Consider the following 22,383-nt stretch of genomic DNA (forward strand, 5'->3'; position numbering starts at 1 on the left):
TTAGTTTAAAATTTTCATGTATGTATGCATATACTTTAAGAGTATGTGGTTAAATTGGGCCTTCAAGGAAGGTATTTTAAGACAAACTCTGAGTCTAATTGCTTTCATTTTGGCATTGTACACCTTTGTAAGCACCATGTCTACTCTCCACCTCTCCTGGTGTCTGTAGGAAGCTCCTGGCAGCCCTCCAGTGTTGGAGCATCCTGTCAACTCTCTACTGGACAACCATGAGCGCCGGATCTCCCATTCTCTGTATGAAACCATCGAGGGCTTTGACAACATCTCCACACCACGGACTAATGTGATCGGACGTATTGGTGAGTCAACGCCACCTTAAATAAATCATCATAGTTCTTTGACTCTCTCTTTCAACACCTTTATGTTTCTTTCAACTGCTACTAAACAACATCATTCCACAAATTGGATTTTTTTTTAGCCGGTCACTCCTCTTTGGCCTTGATGGGAAGTGTGGTTGACCTGCTAACCTCATTCTCATTAGATATATTTTCCCCATGAATTGATGCTGTCTGCAATCTGACATTATCTGATCAATTTTAACATTCACCCCAGCACCTCTGAAGAGCTTCTGCTAGCGTCTTACCTTAAACCCCCAACCAGCATCTCCTTCAAAGCCTCTTCCCCCCTCATCACCCTGAATCCTAAGCTACGCTATTTCACTATTCAAACCTCTCAGGGATTAACGTCATCCCCAATCCTCCCAGCCTTCACTCCATTCCCGACTGGTTTCACTGGGGTCAATTCCCATTCTATCCAGTTGACATCAGCAGGCTGAGATCTCAGCTCTTCAGGTGTATTAGAATTGGCAATTCAATCCTCAACCAGTCACTGCTGTCATCTCAACATCGACAGACCTTTCACATATACATACACAGAGCTGAAAGGTGATTGCGTCGGTCTAGGGAGGGTGTGTTTGTGGGGGATGACGCAGTGTATGGACATGTATCCACACCCTTCCTCCCTCTTTTTCCATCTAATCTCCAAACTCATCCTTTTACCATTTTTCTACCCACTGATAAACTGTCTCCTCATGATCTCCTCGTCTCTCACTCCTTCTCCTCTTTCACCCTTCCACCCTCCTCTGCACAGATGGAGTGAATTTGTAATCCGTCAACGATCTACACTTTTTTCTTTTCTGTCCTTCCCCTATCTGTTCTCCCGTTTCTCTCCTATCCCCCTCCCACCATTTCCCCCCAGAGTGGTGCCACTCTGCCACTGATCATAGAAGATCAGAGGCTGTGTCAGAAGCATCTGATGGTTAATTAAGCCTCCAGATCAATAGGGCTTGCCCCTGACACTCTCTCTCCCTGTGTCTCTCTTTCTGCCCTTCTCTTTTTCTACTCTTTCATCATGTCTTCCTCTCCCATCCCAAATCAAATCTTCTCAAATTGGTTGGGTTTTCCTCTCAGTTTGGGTTATTTATTCCACTGGCTTTTCCGACGCAGGCTTTTCAGAACGCCGCTGTGATCATAAGCGGCAACTGTGGGCGCGCTGATGGAAAAGTTTCTTGCCATTGAAACTTCAAGGGCGCCCAGCGCACATCTCATCCTGCAGAGTGGGAGTCAAATGAGCCAAGTGGAAAAGTTTTAGAGGTGGGGGCGGAGTGGGTGCTAAAGCAGTAAGTTATCACAACCGAAAGCTCAGCGGAGTCTCAGATCTTTGACTCCGCTTTTCTCACAGCAAGAAAATGTCAGCTCCTTTTCTTCTCTGTCTTCAGGCTGTCTCGGAGTCGTGCCCTCATTAACCCGTGCCTACATGCTCTGACAGGTCTTCATTTTTTTTAAACTGACACAATTTTGTTATTTAAATTTCTGATGCAGTCACAGTTGAGTTTATAGTCATTACAGCAACACAACACTGTCACATTGAGGTAAAGTTCAGCACCTGAGAGGTAAAATGCAGGGATTCGCTCCTTCCAAGGCTGGGTGTCTACTTTTCAAAATTACTCTCTATATAATCTTCATTTTTGTTCTTTAACATTTACTGGACATTTGGTGGTTATTTGGTGCATGCAGAAAACGCGTCTTGTTTCTTAAACATGCATGAAGGCATATTAGATACTTTATATTTGAGGAAAAATTGGAGGAAGAAAGTCACAAGCAAGTGTCTATGACCTTGCAGTGACAACACAGAGCAGAGATCTAGTTAACCTTGGTCAAATATCACAAGCAAGTAGCATCAGTATTCCTCACATATCTCATCTGTGTTCATCTGATGTGGATTTTTTTTTTGCTTTTCTTTCTCTTATCTAACTGAACTGTTTCTCTTTTAGTTTAAATAAATTAAACTAATAAACAGAGACACCATTCAGAAATAACACCAAAGTGTCTCTTACCATGTCTCCACTTAGTAAGACATTTTGTGTGGATGGTAAATCACTGCAGGCTGGACAGACAGTATGTAGCTGTTTCCACTCTCTATCCTCCTCTATATGTTATTTCAGATGGGCTCAGACATATTGCCTGTTGTGTGAGATGTGACAGTTGGTTAGAGGACAGATGCTGAGATGGGCTCGGCAAGGTCAGGAAACGCACAGCCGCCAGGGCTTGACTGACAGCTCGATGTGGAGTGTATCTAGACCTGCTAAATTACTGAATCATGAAGGCCAGTCGTGGAGTTTAGGATATGGTAGGGTACACGTGCAGCAGTACATACACAAGGTTGCGTGCACACACACCCGCTCACTCACTCACTCACTCACAGTACAACCTCTCAATCAGGTTACACACTCTCCCCACTGATGTGAGCCATACATTTTTCCTCGGAGCAAATAGTGATTACTGACAAAACTCTGAGGCATTTTACCTCTTAAAAGACAACGGAGGAACTCTCTAACCAAATCATGTGCTCTCATCTGCTCCATTATACGGCCCGTGCTGCTATAAATGGAGCAAGACACAGAGGTAAATGGAAAGGAATGGTTTTGCTGTTCAAGAATTAAGACCTGACTTTGATTGTGAGTTATTACAGAGGGCAGCAAGTCAATACAGTGAAATTGTAAACTCCATATTTCTGCCAACCTATGATTGTTATTGCTACACTCTCTATTTTCTGTTAAAAGACAGCAGATAACTACCACGTCCTATGGATGCCTTATCTCACCTCACCCAGATATTGATCATATGCTGGACAGTCTCATCTACTCCCTGCAGTCACAGGTAGCTCGTTGCCTTTCTTCCGAAACAGCAGGAATAGGTCTTCTTTTAGGGAAAGGCACAATTCAATGAATTATAGGAATTATAATTACCATGGCAACGGGGAAGAAAAGCACAAAATGACACAGGAGACAGGTGCTATTATAGTGCCATCACATTGATTGTAAGGGCACTTTGCCTCAATCCTCCCTGTAGTGTTTCGGGCTGTCATTCAGAACTATCTGCTCTATGTGTGTGTGTGTGTGTGTGTGTGTGTGTGTGTGTGTCTGTGAGCACATACATTCATATAATCAATAGTCAGAGGTAATCCCATCCCCTGTTTGCTTCAGTAAACCATGCGATACTGTGACATTGTCAGCTTTAGCTTCACACATGCACACACCATGCATCGTAGCATCATTGGCCAGAGGCTGAATCCACAACTAGCAGGTAGTGAACATACAGTATGCTTAACTCCCTGCTCAAATGAAATGAGTTTCTGACACTTTCTGTCTTATCTTTCTCTGTTTTCACTCTATCCCCACCCTCCTTTTGCCCTTGGGGGTGAAAGGATGGAGAAATCAGCAGAGATGCATTCTCACTCAAAGAAGGAAAAGCAGAAAGAAAGAAGAAAAGTTGAATTAAGGAGAAGGAAATATGGAACTGAGTGAAATCTCCTGTGTGCACGCACTGTGATAGCGACAGCCGGGGTTTGACACAAAGGTCGTTAGCATCACACCCGGCTTTGCCTTCTATTCTATCTAATTGAAAAGTGCTGCTGGGTGTGGGCTCCACACGCTGGGGTGAAAATTGAGGCCCATGAACTGACACTGTCTGTGAATGTGGCTGTTTGGATGAATGCCTGAGTCTGAGTGTACACCTAGGAGGGGTACAGGAGTGTGGGAGAGGTGGGAACCAAGCGAGTGGACTTATGCTGTTTTCACACAGGAAAGAAGGCATTCACAGGATGCCATTGGTGCAGCGCAGGTAGCAGTGGAAAATTCTATAGACTAAACCAGACACACACTGAGGCAAATCCAAAATTAGTTACTTATAAAAGTGTGTAACAACAAAGTTCTCTCACTTTGGAGGACTTTCTACTTTTTCTATCATTATGATGACATGTACTTATTTAAAAGATGAAGAGCAAACACACAGTCATGAGCAGACTAGCAACAAGACTAACATGAACACACCAACCTCTGAGTGTCCCTAGACACTGTAGTCTTCTCTAATGGTCTTTAAGAGCCGTCTTCCCAGGAATTGACCCTTCCGTCCCCTCACCTTCAGTATTACACAGCCTGCAGACTCATCTTCTCTGTATGCTCAGCCATCAGTGCAGGAGATGAGGCGGAGTGACCTCCCTTAACTTGGTGTTTAGGCTGCTTGAGAGTGCTATTAACATGCCTCAGTGAGAAAATGACAGACATAAATGATGTTACCCAGGAACTTTCCCTTTTCCTGCACTTTATACTTATTCATTGTGGTCATTTGGGGCAAAAGAGGTGCAGCTGCAATAGAATCTTTTGACATATTTAATATATTCTTTTAAAACACTTTTATAACTTGAAGCACCTGTAAGATGTGGTAAGTTGATACATGTTGTTATATTAGAACAAAATGAAGCTGTGATACATATACTCACTGATTCATTCTTTTATTATATTTAGCTTATTTGCAAGTTTTACTGTACCCGGGACTGTGCACTGGTGAAATCTGACTCTACACAGTACATACATGGTGAGGTCTTATCATACAGTAGATTTCTTAACTTGTTTTATGTTTGATTTATTTTATTTTATCTTTTTTTTTCTTTTTTTTAAAATTTGGGTAGTTAATACTGATAATAAATCAAATAGAAATTTAGAGCTGAAATGAGCATAATAGGTCCTCTTAAAATTAGAACCATTACAACATCATTACATCAGCATCTTTCAAGGTACAATTAAACAAGAAAATTAGCTTTATCAACTCACACAGGTGTTTTCACTTAGTCTGCCTAATTAGACATTTTCTTTGCATCTAGCTTTGTTGTTTTATATAATTCTATCATAACTCCGTCCAACTTCTGCCTGAGCAAATGTCTAATTAGCCAGAATAAGTTAGAACACCTTAATGAGTATGCAGGTCAGCAATTCTACATTTACCATCTGATATTGTATTATTGTGATATGATAGATTGGTGTTTGTCTCGGAAACAGAACAAGTGGAATTTGACTTGTGTGAATGATGATTACAGCCCAAAGCATCAAGCATGAAATATGAATATTTCCAGACCTCCACATTATTGGAGGTCTATTGAGATATATAGAGTACAGTAGCTATATATATCAGTCATGTGTAAGAGTAAATGTACATTAATACATAATAATTAATATAGTAAGTTTATAACATTTTTCTCTTCTTTGTAAGCATGTTTTCCATTTATAGCATCAGAGGATGACTTGTTTGATATTTGCTTCTAACCTTTCACCCCACACAAGCTGCAGAGGACTCAAACCGCTCAGTATCTCTGCCTTCGGCGTGGGTGAGCTCCTCTTGAGCTTTAGCTAACACAGCTGGTGCTTGTGTGAAAAGGTTGAGGTGGTTTGAAATTATATTCCTTGAAATGGCATTTAAAGGCTAAATAACAGGCTTGGATAGGTGGGCGGCTCTTCCTTCAACACTGTTGATGGGTTGACCTCTGGAAAAGGAAAATCTTTCAGCCTCATCGTGGTAATATATGCCAGAGAGGTGGTTAGTTTAGTTTGACGACGAACTACGTGAGATAATCTTTGCCAGTAATGATGCCATCTTGGTAGCATTGTCAACATTCATATATTATTAGCCTTAAGCTTTTCACCAAATTAGTTTTCCTGTCATAACAATAACCACAATTTGTCACCTCCCAGACCAGGACTCAGACAAAAACTGATCATGACTGTTGCCTGAATGCTGTGATCCTGGGTCCATGGGAACCATCTGTTGGTCCCAGTGTTCAGTGTCTCTAATCCTGTCCTAGATGTCTGAGTGTCATTTTTCCGCATGGAAGTGAGACACTGTCATCCAGCCAATCAACTAAATGTTCTGATCAATTGCATTGACGAGGAAATCCCTTGTGGTACATGGTGGACCGCTGTTAGGAAACGGCACCAGTGTCCCCTGGTGAGCATAAGGCTTTGGTTACCACCAGCGTGTACTTAGGGTGCTTACCTGCTGCAATCCATGTATGGGTCTGATAGCCGTGGCCGCGTGGATCAACTAATGATTCCTCCTCCAGTCAGATCAATAGGCCAAAGTGTCACAGAAGAAGCAAGAGAGAAAATGAGACAGCGTAAGAGAGGAAAAGAAAGTACGAGTGTGTGTGATGGACATAGATGGAGGAAATCGTGTAGCAGAAAGAAGATGGAGTGCGGCTATTAGTGTGACCTCTCACCTTACAGCTCAATGTTTCAACGGGCAACGCTTGGTCAGAAGGCAGAGAAAGAGGAGAGTGAAGCTCTGATCCATTTGGATGGATGTAGCCAGGTGGCCTCTTGAGCCAGAGAGCTCATCCGTCTCTGTCTTCATTCTCTGCCAGAAGGAGGAAGAACATCTCTGCTTCAATATCATGGAATAGCTTCCATATGCTGAGCACGGCTGGCCAGCGGGCTACGTGTGCTTCAGTACAGTCGTGGAGACATGTGACTTTCACTATACTGATTGTGTGCTTGAAGATTGTCTGCAGCAAACTTCTCAAGTGTTGGGCATGATGAGTGGACAGATAGAGTAGCATGATTAATATGAAGGTGTTACATACATTACATAAACTGAAACAAAATGCTTTAGTGATGTTGTATCTATGAGCCACAGTTGCAATTAAAATTTTATGTCATAACATTAAAATTAACAACCACAGTAATCACTTTGACTTTAATGCGTCTCAGCTGATCCTGTTTACGCAACACATTACAGCATTATTGCAATTATTGTAAACCCCACCCCGACAACTTGTGTTTGTTTTCTAGCAGGATGGTGACTGTAATGGTGGGTGCTGAGATGGTGGAGGGTGTGTGTCTGCTTCTGTCAGTGTGACTCATGAGAAGCTATCTTTAATTACAGTGTGACAAAGGCCACAGTGGCACAATGTTGCCAGAGTACTATGTGCTGCATGGATGGTAAGCATGAATCAGAAGCTTTTTAACAAATAACCAAATAGCCCCTTTGTGAAGGAGCCAGCCTCTGTGAACCATTAATCTGGTGTAATATTTATCCCCATGTGACCTCACGTACATGTCTCTTAAGATACGTATGTGACTGTTGATTCATTTGTGATGTTTCTTTGTTGTCTTTGTCTTTTTCTTTTTTTTTTCCATGAACTGACAGCATGAAAGGTTCTAGTGTATTCAGGATTGTCGAGGTCATCGCAGGCTGAATAACAGCGTTTTGATTCTAGCTAAGATAGCGGTTTTGGTGTTTGGTGAAAACAGTGACTGTATTCACAATACTCAGGTATGAATGCTTGTTGTTATTTGCTGTGGTGCTATTAGGCAAAGGAACAACATAAAGGTAAAACCTGCTTCAAAACTCCAGACAACAGTGAGCTCAGATTCCTTTGCGCAAAATGATGTAAACAACAGAAAGACCACTCAAAGCACATAAAAGAAGACTGCAAACAAGACACTGAAAATATATTCCGTCTTTATTTCATCAGCATTTGTTTGCATTCACTATCATCACTCCAGACCAGCTTTGACTTTCAACTGCCTGCACCCCTGAGCTTAGATATCAGCTAGTTCAAGCTCAAACACACACATATACACCGCCTGTCGATCTGGCTGGCGAAAGGAAGTGAAGTGTCTCTGCTGGTCTTGTCACCTGCCCTTTTTCCCCCCCGTCACCAACTGTGAGGAGCTGGTAAAAGACAATGGTGTTAAAACAGTGAGTGAGCAGCCCCATCTGCACCTCACTGTGCCAAAACACCACCGAAGGTGCTGAAAAGTCTTTCTCTTCAGTGTTTGTCTCTTTTCCCACTCTGCCCTTTGCCTTTTAGCTTTCCCGGCCCAGTTTTATGAAAGAGCAATTTAATACAAACATACTGTTCCTAAGAGAAATTTTCTTTCAGTCTGTTTGTTACAGCCCTGGCTGTATTCCTATCTCTGTGTAGTTTTGCTCCTGTGTTTATGTGAGGGTGTGTGATCCGTTCCTGCGAGGATCTAGCTGGCCTTAGTCTTGTCTGCTTCAGTGTTGCAGTTTGGCTGTAATTTTCAGAGCTAACTTGCTGAATGTTACAACAAGAACTGTGGGGTGAGTGGGCTGTGATTTCCCTCTATGCTTATTATGCTGACAGCTGCAGAAAAGCAAGTAGTTTCTCTAATTATTTTCACCTTTCAAAGCATCAGCTAGCCCTTACTGTATGTGTCCACTAGCCATTCATCGCCCTGTGCATGTGCGTGTATGTGTGTGTGTCCTTTAGCCACTTAGCAAGGAAGAAAGTGGAATGACTTTAACAACTCTTCATCTGGAGAGCTGACCAATTGTTTCAAGAGGTCCTGACTGGAAATATTTCATAAAGTTTCTAATTAAAACTGTGTCCTCTGTTGGCAAAAGTGGTCTGCTGACATGAGTGAATGTAAAGTGATTATGGGTTATGTATTGTCTACACCTCATCTTTTAAAGAAACAGCGATTCTCATTCTAGTAGCACTGTGTGTCTTTTCCAGGCTGCTACTGTAGTGAAATACTCAGTGCCGCTGATGCAACCGAGAGGTAACTCTACCTAACAAGTGAGGAAAAGCAAAGGCTGGTAAAGCAACGGCCCCTGTGGATACACATCCGAAGGGCATCTCTTATTGACACTGCGGCACTTTTATAAAACTGACAGTGTTTTGAAGACAAAGGAAAGAGGTGTTGAATTTTGAAAGAAAGAGTGTTTGATGCAGTTGGAGAAGTGACTGACAAAAATTGCACAGGGACTTTGAGGACAAACCTAAACTACAATATAGAGCAAAAGGCACACAAAACAATGAAGTACACAAACAATGTGCACAATAATGATACTAAGTACTGATGACTATAAGCTGCAAACAATAGTATTTATCTAATTTTCCTAGAGCTGCAAAAAAAAAAAACAACTAACTTATATACCACAATTAATGAAATTTAAAAAAAGATGACAAGTAGATGATAAATGATGAATATAATGTAAATGTCCAACTATAATTTAACTCCTAACTATTCAGTCTGTGAGACTGAGCTTAGTCTGACAGACTTCCTGGAGTTTCTCACTGTCATTACTCCAGTCCTGCTGATTTACTGTACGGGGTGAATTCAATTACCCATGGTTCTCTGTCAAGCTGCCCAAGTGAGAAATGGCCTTCATTTCACCTGTACAGGGTTGGCAGCCATCTTAACTGGTTCAGATGAGCAGTCTATAGACAAAGAGATGAGGCTTCCAAAAGAATCAATTAATAGATACATAGCAAAACAAGTAAAACACAAGAAATGCAGGTGTGAAGCATAAGTTAAAATAATAAACATCAGACTTGTAACCTCAATAAATCTGGCGTTTGCTTTGAAACCGTTTGTTTGGAATATATTCACACAATGTATAATAAATATGTCTTTTGTCACATGCCACTGATAAGGCTTTGGACATATATGACAAATAACCTTGGAATGCACTTCAGTCCATTTCTGTTTGTTATTTGACTTTCAGTGCACTTTTGGGAGGACCTTTATAAGCCCACCGGGTTTCCTTCCTCTGCACAGCTGTTTTGTGTCTTTTTGTTTTTCTTTTAATTTTTTTCTGTGCAAATAACCAAACTGAGCTATATACCTCATTGCTGTGTTGATTGGTGCTCAGATGCACTTTCACGGTATGCATTTATCATTTGTCCGGTGAAATGAAATGCCTCTGAGAGTCATGTTGGGATCCTGCCAGGGTAAATATTGTTGTCTGCTGTTCGTGATTACACGCAATTGTTCCTAAGCTGTTAAATTTGCAGAATGGCTCTCCTCTAATGGAAACAAAAGCAAAGACCACAGGAAGTTCAGCATTTCTGAAACCCTTTGTCTAATGGTAATCAGGTGTGTGGTTGAACTCAGCACTTGTCACTCGTCTTGACTTTGATTCCCCCCCCCTTTTTTTATGCATCCATGTCTGTACTTAAGTCAGGTACTGATCAATTTGCAGAGAGAATCTTGCACCTCTGCATTGTAGCACTTCTCATGCTGTTGAACAACCTTTGTCCTGCCCTTGGTGCTGAGTGCCAGACACAGCAGAATATTCCCCATTGACTTTGACTCCTGAGGAGCAGCAAAGGAGCGATTCAGAGAAGTCCTCAGCTGAGGGGGGTCAGACGGGAAAGAATACAGATCAGGGGAGTTATTCTTCTGCTCATCTTTGTCCTTGGAGAAGAGTGAAGGAGAATGGATAAAACAACTCAGGTCTAAAACTTTTAGCTGACTTAAAATGACTTTACGGGACAGTAGACATTTTGTGTCTAGTTCTGTGAGTCTTGAAGGCCACTTTGTCTTGTCCACTTGTAACCATCTTGCCCATTTTCGTGTCCTTTAATGAGTGTCATGTGTTGGCTACTATCTAGTGGATATTGTCTCATCATGCAACCTCTTTGTTTGCATTCAGCACTGCAAACGTGTGCCTGATAAGCATTCTTAATTTACCCTTTTTGAAAAATGCTGTTGTCCTTCAGGCATGTTCTGATATGAACATTTCATAGTACAGTTATCTTTCCCAAAGTTATCTCTCTACCATATTATCTTCATAATTATTAAAGTAAGATAAAATTATGTTTACCAAAATGTGTCTGTGGAGGTGTGTGTGTGTATGTGTCTTCAACATGTGTGTGCCTCTACACATATTTTTCCAATCCATCTTTTTCACACCTGTTATCAGACGCCACTGATGGATGTTTAAAGGACTTGAGTATTAATTCAATCTGGTGTTTTATAATTGGGAAAAATCTCTTACACATATTTGTAGTCTTGACCCATCTGTCTCTCTCCTTCTCTCTCTCTCTCAGGTAACTACCAGCTCTCTCCCACTGTCAACATGCCGCAGGATGACATAGTGATGATCGAAGACGATAGACCGCCTCTGCTTCCTGCCCACCTTTCTGACCAGTCATCCTCCAGTTCCCACGATGACATGGGCTTTGTTGGCGAGAACCCCGTGCCCTGGATCCATGAGCTGCCCGGACAGAATGAATGGTGAGCAGTGAGTTGTTCTTACTTTGCGGTGGAGTCGGCTGAATTATTTATAACTTGATGGACTTAAGACAGGCCCTCTGTGGAAGAAAACAGGACGCTTTTTGTATTTTCAGTTACAATGTGCAGATGGTGTAGATTAGCTTAGTGTGTGTGTGTGTGTGTGAGTGTGTGTGTGTGTGTGTGTGTGTGTGTGTGTGTGTGTGTGTGTGTGTGTGACAGTTCCTGCTGGTCATTGAATCTCAGGACTGTCAATGACTGTTGCATTTCCTGGATTTAAATGCAAAATCATAATAATAATGACATTACAGTAATAAATATAAATGCATTTTCAGTTATTGCACACATTTATTACAGTAAATGTGTGCAATATATGTGATGGTTTTCATTCATAGAAATCAGCAAACCAGACAGTCTGCCTTAACAAACTAGGAAATAATATTTTAATATGATACACTAAGTTTGTTTTGAGAAAGTAATGAAATCAGGGCTGCATTGGGAATACCTAATATTTAGGTACAAGTGTGCAGTTGTGTAACACTGTGTGGAAGTTTGTGTGTAAATGGCAAGATACTCATGTGTGGCTCTGAATGTGTGTGCGTGTGTGTGTGTGTGCGTGTGTGTGTGTTAAATAATGGATGACCCAGCAGCAGTAGTCAGACTGTGAATAAAAAAAAACTCTCAGGGGCTTGTACAGTACCTCCACCCCTCTAAACCCGACCACCCATGGGATTTCAGCTCCTCACACTGCAGCCTGAGTGGAGCACCCTCATAATATATAAAATGTGAAGCCAGGGCTCATCATCTTCATTTTCAGAGGACAAAGTCTCTTTAGGGACCCAACCGGTTAAGCAAAGGAACCCCTACAGACCAGGAAAAACAAAAATAAAACAATGAGATATCAAGACTGCAGGACAGGATGCATTTTAAAATGCTATATTTCCAAGAAAACATTTCGTTGTTATTGCTGTCACTTAAAGGCTGTCTTTTAACACAGGAAGTTGCAGCCATTCGCACTTAAAGATATAATCACATACTCTAAAATTACCGATGGCATTTCCTGTATGATTGCAGTGTTCAGGTACAGGAAATGTAAAGACAAGACGTTCAATCATGTCTTCATTCTGGTCTGAACGACAGAGTCAAGGACTGCTGTTTCCAACTCTTATATTGATTTATGTTTTCTTTTTTTTAATAAGGATTGTTATTCTTTCTCATGATTGGTTGGTTGATGTCACATGTAATGGCATGCTGCTACAGAGTTGAAGATTTTTTTTTTTTTCAAGGTGAAATGCCAGCTGCCATGAATAGAGATGCTCACTTTATTTATTTATTTTTTTTAGTATTTTTATTTCTTTTCCCCAGAGACTCTCTACCCTTCCTCTCTCTCTCTCTCTCTATGTCTCTCTCTCTCTTTCTCTCATTAATTATGAATGAGTAGATTTGCTCAGCATGCCTGTTGTTCATGTGATGTCAGAGGTTTGTCATAGTGGATTAGGTCCACAGCATATGGCTGAATTGCACTCAGGCTCCCTCATACACTCACCATGTGTACACACACACAGATGCAAACACACACACACACACACGTGCATGACGTGTGCACTCGAGGCAGAAGTATGCTATATACCACTGCCTAGGGTTATTGTGAATAATTCATGTCCTCAAAGTCACACACACATACACACACACACATCAGGCACACATTCTCCTTTACTCAAATGCTAACAGCTGCTTAAACGTGCCAAGTGTGTATCCTCATTCTGACTGACTTACATTGTTTCTCATTTTACTTTTCAAGTGCCCCAAACATCCTACTACACACACACACACACACATATATACACACACACACAGCGTTAACAGGCATACTGAGCCAGCAGGGGATGTGGGTCAGCCAAGCTCCAATGTATTGGAACTGTTACTTTTTAATTAAGCAGCCAGGGCCCTGTACGTATTGAATATGTATTGTGCAGAGCTGTGAAAGTCTCACCTCTGGCCTCCAGTATTATGCAGCCCTCCTTCCTCCTGGGAGGCGCCTTACCAAGGCCACAGCTAAACCTACAGTGCATACACAAAGCAGAAAAATGACTGCTTGGCTTATAAAAATCATTGTAATTCAGGTGCTTTTCCTTCATGTCAATTCAATTCAATTCAAACTTTATTTCAGACTCACAAGACAGTCCACAGCGTATAAAAAGAAAAAAAAAAATAGACGTACAAGATAAAATCACAACAGTTCAACATTCAATTTAAAAAACAGCTCATATGTAGGCTCACCAGTGTTTTGTGAGCCTGGATGAGTACAGAGAACAGCTCTTCCCAGGGCTGGTTAAAGCCTCTATGATGATGTTCTCTGACTCATCCAAGCGACACATAAAACTGTGCATCAGATGTCTTAGAAATGCCTCACATGTAGGAACACCAGAGAACACAAACAGTTGACTGGCACTATGCCATCTGGGAACCTGAAGCAGCAACCTCATAGCATCGTTGTAAACCACTACGAGCCTCTGCATACTACTTTTCCTGTAGCAACATCAAAGATGAGCCGTACACAGAGGTGTGCAGAAAGCTCTAAATAATGAACATTTTACATCGACAGAACACATACTAAACTTGCGAAGCAGAATATTGGCCCGAGAATATAGTTTTTACAACACCGTCGATAAATATCTCTGTCATCATTCAAATCATCAGTGAGAAAACGGGGAAGATATTTTATTTCCTTGCATGTCATGAGAGGAATATGGCACAAGTGAGACACATGAAAAACTCATTTCCTATCCTCCTCTACTTCAGACTATCATGACATTGCTCTTTTTAGCATTAAATTTAATATCATAATCCTTGCCGTACTGTGAGCACACCTTCAGTAATTGCTGCAGCCCCGCACTATTAATGTCCTTTTTTCACCCAGTGGAATTTAACAAACTCAGATATACTTTTCCTCTACTCCTTTATTTCCTTTTATTCATGTATTTAAATTTACTTTGTTCACAAACAGAATATCCGAACAGTTGACTTGAAAAATTTATTTCATTCTTGCTTACTTCTCTTTATTAATGTAGGGGTGATCATAAGGTCATTTTAGCATCTGGCAGTGGCTATTAAGAGGCGAATAACTATTAATGTAACAAAAATCAATTAAAAAGAAGAAGTTTTTTTTTTTGTTTTTTCTCCTCCTTTCCTACTCTTATTTTTATTCATTAAATTTCAGCCTTGTAGAATTTTATAAATGTACAGTCTCATCTTCAATTTCAACCCTACCTTATTTTCCCTCTTTTTCTTTCTTTTCTTCAGCAGGTTTCTACTGAATGATACAGCACACATGTCAGTGTGTTAACATGTTTGCCCCCAAGATAAATGATTGTTTTGGAGACAGAAATCCCATCTCACACAACACACATAAATTGACCTACTTTTTTTTTTTTTTTTTTTTCCTCCTGACATCCCCAGCCAATATCTAATGAGTGTGTGTTCTGTATATGCTTGCATACACGGTTGCTATGCTGGGTGTTCATGTCTTGCTTCATGAAGACAACGCAGTTTAGTCTTATTATGCAGGTACTTAGAGCGGTCCCGTTGTTATGAACTGTTGTTGTACCACATCAGCTTTACAGGTCTTAAATGAACATAAACCAGACTATAAATATTACAACCCAATGCTTTTAGCTCTCTGTTAAAATGGTAACATACAGACATCAAAGCTTGTATTGCTTCTATTACAGACTGTTTTATTAGTATTATTATTAAAATACTCCTTTTTATCAGCCTGGTGGTGGTAGTGTTTAGTAGTGACTGGTTCAATTCCAGTTCAGAATCCAGGTGGTAAAACCAACAACCTCTACGGAGACACTTTTGGTATGCTTAACTCCACAGCTTTGATGTGGTGTGGTATTTTTCAGCCGGCAGACTATGACTGCGTTGGTTGAGTCCAGGATGTCAGAGTGCGGGGTTAAACAGTGTGTGAACATGATTCAGAGTAGTGATGGAAACCAGCATGTGTCCCCTGTCAGGTTTCACCGGATAAATAAAGTTTGTAAATGATTGCTTCATTTGAGCATTGGGTCCCGGCCCGTCACATTTTGCGGTGTCTGCCTCCTCCTTCATTAGTCTGAATCCAAAAGCCAAACAGGAAGGCCCACGTCTAAATGATTTACAGTAAAACAGATAAGACATACTGGGTGATATCGTGGCTTTGCAGAATAGTCTGGATAAATAAGAAGATGAAAGGTTTTTCTCTCAGGAATGGAATGCGGGTCAGTGTCAGAATCACAATTTAGTGTACCAACATGGCAGCTCCTAATACAAGCACGCTCATCTGAGATGCGTAAGGAGTGTTTCAAGTTTCCACCTGGTTTTCATCCCAAAAGTTGATAAAGTGAAGTTGCTGGGTGTGTCTGTGCCTTCTAACTGGGGTCCCAGTCAATTTCTATTCCTCTTTAAGTTAGTGCGCTTTGTTTTATAAAAATCTGTTAAAATCAAGACGTCTGGAATTATAATTTAGGAAATCTTTGAAATTAGGGATTCTTATCTAATAAAATAGGAATTAAAGATGTTTAAGTATGAGGAGTTCACATCAACTCTCCAACTAGCTGCATTAAGCCTACGCTCTCAAGCAACTAGAGATGAGAACACTTGGGGAAGTTTTACCTTTCATTCTGACTGTTCTGCGCATTCACCCACGCCTGTATGAATATTTCCCTTTCACAACAATGCCGCCTTGGAAATTTATCAAATACTCTCTGAGATGCCATCAACTTCATCCTTCAGAAGCAAAAATAGCAGCTTTTTAAAAGTGTTTGCAGGCGTATGTCGCGATGTAGCTTTCTAAAAAAGACAAAACACAGTCCCCATGCTCAGGAGAAGTTTGTGAGAGCACCAGGAGGAGTGTAAACCCCTTACAGAGCTGAAACAAAGCAACTTGGCTTTGAAGATAAAGCTCTGTGAGAGACTGAGAACGTCTCTCCTCCTGCTTCTTCATGCAGTTTTTTTTTTTTTCCTGTGAACCCACAGTGGTGTGTTTCTGCTCATTTAGCTGCTCACATTTTCTATGCACAATAAATCCGACAGTGCTAGTTAAGAACAGTATAAGAAAGTCCAACATTTTATCACTGAAAATGTTATATTCTTACATTGATAAACTGATAAATTTATCAACCCTATGTCCTGTCATTAAAATCTACTATAGCATATTACAATGCAGCACTGAAGACTGTCATGCTCATGTAATTATACAGTACAACATGAGCACAAGGTTACAGTTTTGACCACATAAATACATCATAGTAGGTTTTGGCTGTGTTTTTTTTTAGATGTTATTGCAATGAGCGTGAAAGAAAAGTGTTTTAGAGCCTGATTGTTCTGAGAATGTTAAGAAGTCTCCAGAGGCCTCTCTCTGCCATGAACACACCTCATCTCTCAGCTCCAGTAGAACACGATATCTTTCTAAGTCACAAACATGCTGTTTTCTAACTTGTGCGAGGACGTGAGGTGAGAGTGCAATGTACTCTGAATTGGCACTGAAGTGTGGAGAAAGCCAAGGGTTGTCTGCAGCATGCTCATCAGTCTGAAGTTTAGGGAGCGTTATGCAACATCACTGAGAGCCAGGAACTAACTACTACCAGCTAGCCTGTGGCGCACATGCTGCTATTACCATACCAACCACTGTTATCATAATGGCCCTGTATACCACCTGCATTATGATTCTCTACACGCAGGAGCAAAGAAAGTATGCACAGTTAAAATCAGAGAATGTGCACCTCTGATATGAGTAACATGGTGCAATTTATTAAATTATAGCATATTGATTGCATGTCTTTCTGTGAAAAGACTTTGCAGGCTGATTTTTAAAGCTCTTAAACTCTACTAAGGAATCACTTCTCAGTACTACATTTTAAGATTTTTGGCATTAAAAAGTCCAACTTAAAAATGAAAATCAGCACAAAACAATCTTTCAAAGATGCACACTATTCCAAATGTATTGAGATTACATCCCAAAGCACTTTTTAACTCACTGTTTTTATAGCTCAGTCCACACTGCCAAACACCCTTACCTCCACAAATATTAAAAAAACTAACAAACACAGTTTTACAGTTTCATCCACAGTTTGGTTTAGTTGAATTGAAATGATTTTATGGTCCGTATGCTGTAAAACATCCCAAAATCTATTCCCAGGGTTCAGGGCGTGTGATGGACCGAGGACAGCAGTTGAGCTGGAGGAAGAAAAGTAACCTCCTTTAAATAAAATACCTCCCCACTTTCACCACTAGGGACACTGTCACAACCCAGATGAACTCTAACTGGAGGACTACCATCCGCATGGCTTGGACCTCTATCTTGTTGTAGCTGACAGAGTGGGCGATAGGTGTCAATTCTCATTAAGGTGAGGGAGCAGAGAAGTGGACAGCGCGCGAGACAGAGAGAGACAGAGAGAGAGAAAGAGAGAGAGAGAGAGAGTGTGTCCTTTTCTGCCTTTGGGAGATGTCACAGGTGGAAACATCATTTCCCAGGCAGCTCTGACATAGTCTGTCAACCAGCAGAGATGGAAAAGGACTCCAGACAAACACACACACTCACATACACTCTGCTGCACAGACGCCCTCAGTCTCACGAGTATTTAGATACACATTGGCTGGTAAACAATTTCACAAATTAACATATAAAGTGGAAAAGGTCCGCATAGACATGAACAAACATTGCAGGCAGACTGCCTACTTCAGTTGACTCGCTAATAGTTTCTATCATCAGTAATGTAACTAAGAATCACAAGTGCTCTATTAAGTGCATGTGTTTGTCTTATCAAACTATCAGAATAACAACAGCCCTGTAGTGCATGTACACACACACACACAAACAGACACACACAAACACCATTCCACTAATTTCAAATGTCAATTTAAGTTGGCGGTTATTTTAATACTAGGTAGTACACATTTGCGCACACACACACATAAATTGCAGGCATTTTTTTCCTTAAATGCTAATAGTCCCCTCTAGCTTCATGAATATTTACCATATCTCAGTGGCGCGCCATTGCTACAAGCATGTCATACATGCTCCCGTTTCAGGGCTCACCTTGACTGTGTTTATATACCGCTTCCTGTGTTGTGTACTATGTGGGTGTGTGTGCCACACACTGCCTCATTTTGACAGGGATGCAGGTGAATCTCAGCATGAGTGATGCCAAAGCAACCTACACACATACTCCTAACACACACACCAAAATATCTCTTTAGCCTGGTCCTTGTCAGTCGCTCTAGAGAAGTCGATGCAGCAAAACTTAATTAAAGCATTCATACACAAGGCAGGAAATGAATGAGGAGGTCAACGCAGGAGTCAGCAGACGGACAAAGCGGTCTTAATTGATCTTGTTCACTCCCAAACTGTCTCTCTCTCTACCTTCATCACAATTAAAAAGAGATTACAACAAATTACAGGTGCAGCTGCTGCTACTCTGTGTGGCAGCAGTGGAACTATTTTATTTCACAATGTTTATGTCAAATGTTCTATTGGTGCAATTAAGTGAGTGGAATAAAACTGTCAATCTGAGACATCCTTTTTACAATATGTTTAAGAAAATTATTGCAGAGATGAAAGAAATGACTTCTTTGTTCACCTTCTCTCTTCTGAAACGTATATAATATTTAGACTATCTAGTGTCCGCTGGTGCAGATTCCAGCAGTACAGACGTCTGCACTGACTTCTCATGGAGGGCTTCATGCAATGATTGAAGGCAGCTCCAAGCTGTCTGGCCCAGTTATGCAACCGTGCAGTCAGCTGAATCAACCCTTCCAAACCTCAGAAGGACCATTTAAGAAGCACCTTACCGGGCATTTGCCCCCTCTCTGAGGCATGGAAACTTCTGCACAGACCCCCCCTGCTAGTTGATCAAACTGAGCTGCACTTTTGTGAGAAGTAGGATGCTTTGAGACTTACTGTTTTTAAATGACATTAAGAAGGGAATCATGAAAAAGTGGTAAAGGAAGTAAAAAAAAAAAAAAAAAAGTCACTCGGGTAGATTGTGAGCACATACGGCTTTTAGCACACACCACTTAGCAACAAGGCCGATGTGCAGTTTGACACATTTAACTTCCTGCAAGGGAGACGGAGACAGGAACAAGTTGATGTAAATGCAAGTTAAAGCTGTGGATTTGCCTGTGAGCAATCCTCAGCGCTAGTTAATTTTAGATGATGGGAGGACTTTGAACGGAGAGGAAAGCATCTGCTCGAAATGGTGGAAATTGCTTTTAAACACCGCTTAAAGAAGGAGAGATGAGGGAATGTATTATCCAAATGGATTGAGCTCACTATTAGAGATAGACCAGAGGCGTAGACAGGATAGATGGCCTGAAGAACAAATTTTGCCGCTCTGTAGATTGTACAACTTGTCTCGGAGGCGGTCACATGGTCAAGCCATTTCTTATTTCAATCTGTCAAATATATCTGTCTTTGAATTTGTGACCAAAATGAACAATTTAATGGTCATCCAAGTCTGGCTTCACCTTCATAGACTCAGCCAGTTAACGTTACTTTAATTGGTTTTTTCTTCTGTTAGCAGCTTGTCTCAAGAAGCAACTGTATAAGAGCAGAAAGACTTCCAAAGGAGTATCTCATTACAATGAGCATTCCTATGAAGAAATTAATAGCCAGTAGAAAGTGAATGCGAGATCTGTAATTGAGTGCTGTATTTCTATTAATGGACTCTGGTAGCTATGAATCTTTGTGTGCCAGCTTTAAGTAGACTTGAAGATTAATACCAGTCTCGGTCATGCTTTTGCTATAGTAAGAGTAGCACACTTGGTGCATAAGGCTTGCATTGCATTGCTTTTAAACAGGGGGGAAGGAGTTATTCACATGTTTTAGTTATGTAAAACTTTCACTGTCAACTTGTAAAAATTCTCCATTGCAAGTAAAAGTCCTGCAAGGTTTACTTTGGTAAAAGTACAGAAGTATTATCAGCAAAGCGTAAATAAAAAAAGTAAAATGCACCATTATGCAGAATGGATCCTTTCAGTAGGACAGACTGCATTATTACATGTATATTATTATTATATTGTTGGATTATTTTTAATGGTACTTAAAAATGGATATCTCCTTTTTATGTTATAGTTGGTTGAGGTGGATCTGACTTTATATTGTTGTAGTTTAGTCCATAGCAATGCAGCTTAATATATCAATTATATATATTATAGGTTTTTTATGTAAAAGTTTGACCTTTTTAGGACTTGTTCAAGGAGATTTTAAAAGCTAAACCTATTAAAATGAAACGGTATCAGAAGGGAACATCACGCGGGTTGAACTATTTAGAGCTCAAAGACATATGGAACCTGTGACGGAGGTTCGCAGGAAGGAATCACTTGGCAATAAAGTGTCACAAGTTGAGAAGGTTTGGAGCCAGTGGTGTAGAGAGCCACTGTCATTTCTTTAAATAGTCATGATTACTGCTGCAGAGACCTTAGGTGCAATTTCCGACAGCAGGTACCTCCGGCTTGGAGGGGTGCTCAAACCAACACGATTGTCAGCGTTTCTTTAGTCTGCATTAACCTGCATTTAGTTATTGCTCTGCATGAACCAAAGTAAAGTAGAGGCAGTATTAAAATGGGCAACAGCTTAAACCAACAGATCTAACGTCCTACAGAGTGAATTTGCACCACTGCTAGGCTGTGCCTTTGAACTTCACTCTTACTGCCCACAGAGTTCTCACTGTTTTTGCTCAGACGAGCTGGATCCTGATTCATCCCAACTGCTTGTCTCTGTAATTGCTCTCACAAATGGTCACACACTCGCCAACTCTCTGTACCTGTGTGACAGAGGTGTGCGTGATCCCACCTGCTGGCTTCTCACTTTGTCTATGGTCTTATGTGTTCAATCGGCCCAGAAACACAATGCTGGCAAGAACGAATGAAATCTAAATTCAGGCTGAAAATACGTCCTTCCTTGCCTTCGCCGTCTCAGTCACGCTCCGACAGATGACATTTGTGGAGACAGAAAAAAAGAGGGCTTTCGAATGATGAAAGGAGAAAAGCGAGGGATGATGAATAAATGAATAATACATCTGTGCTGTCATTCCTCTCTTCCTGCTTCACCTCCCTCTCTTCCTGTGTCAGCTGGGGTTGGTCCTTCGAGGCAGTCTGATCTTAGTTGGGATTGTCAGGTATGGTCGACAGCAAAGTGACATGCTGATGCTGTCCCCTCTGTAACACATGAAGCAGCTCTTTTGTTAAATAGGATTGACAACCTAAATCAGAATTGTTTACATGCAAACAAGTGCCAGCAGGTCTGCAGTTGCTGTTTAGCGATATTACAAATACTGAAGGATACTTGAAGGAGCATCTGCTCAGAGAGGATACTTTGACAAAAAAACATGTTTCCTTCCTACTTCGCTTTGAAATGCATAACATCAGCCAAGTAAGAACAAAAGCCCTCCATCTGCAGTTGCAGGAAAGATTGCATTTCTTATGTGGCTTTGAAATTTCCATTGTAAGATTCAGGTATTTCAGTGTCCTTAAGGAACTCTAGAGGTAAAAACACAAAGACCCTTTAATGAACATAATGTAGAATCATCAACAGAACAAAACAAATAGTGACAGTGTCCTCTCATGCATGCAGCACTGCATCCCCGCTTCTGTCTCTCCTTAAATGGCAAGATGTTCTCACCTTAATTGTGAATGCACTCTTTTGCATGCAAATACCACTGTGCCCCTTCTCCCAACCTCCGTTCCCCACTCCCCTCCGATTTTCAATTAAGATCCAGACAGAGATAGAGGATCTCAGAGGTAAGGTGCTATGGTGGGCCGGTCTCTGCCACTGCTCATAGGAGGAGGGGGTTATTGAGTGGCAGTGACCCCAGAGCACCCTCACCTCACTGGGGTATCACACAAGTTGAATTGTGGCATGTCCTGAACCCACCCAGCAGAGGCGGAGGTGTCCTTGATTAGAATGCTCATTGAGATGAATGATTGAAACTGATTGTGTGTGTGAATGGTGGTCATTATCTGATAATAATAGTGTTTTGGGCTGAGGTTTGGGGGTGTATGAA

General features: G+C 41.1%; 1 protein-coding gene across 8 annotated transcripts in view; it reads left to right on the plus strand.

The window, feature by feature from the left end:
- LOC122972572 (partitioning defective 3 homolog) overlaps window positions 1-22,383 on the plus strand; it is a 356,531-nt gene that overhangs the window by 215,945 nt on the left and 118,203 nt on the right. For all 8 annotated transcript variants that reach the window (XM_044339771.1, XM_044339764.1, XM_044339768.1 and 5 more), the window contains exons 15-16: window positions 170-317; window positions 11,155-11,341. In XM_044339771.1, coding sequence (XP_044195706.1) covers window positions 170-317; window positions 11,155-11,341 — 335 coding nt within the window. The remainder of the gene's footprint in view (window positions 1-169; window positions 318-11,154; window positions 11,342-22,383) is intronic.

The sequence above is a fragment of the Thunnus albacares genome, chromosome 21 (assembly GCF_914725855.1).
Source record: "Thunnus albacares chromosome 21, fThuAlb1.1, whole genome shotgun sequence".
Classification (NCBI taxonomy): domain Eukaryota; kingdom Metazoa; phylum Chordata; class Actinopteri; order Scombriformes; family Scombridae; genus Thunnus; species Thunnus albacares.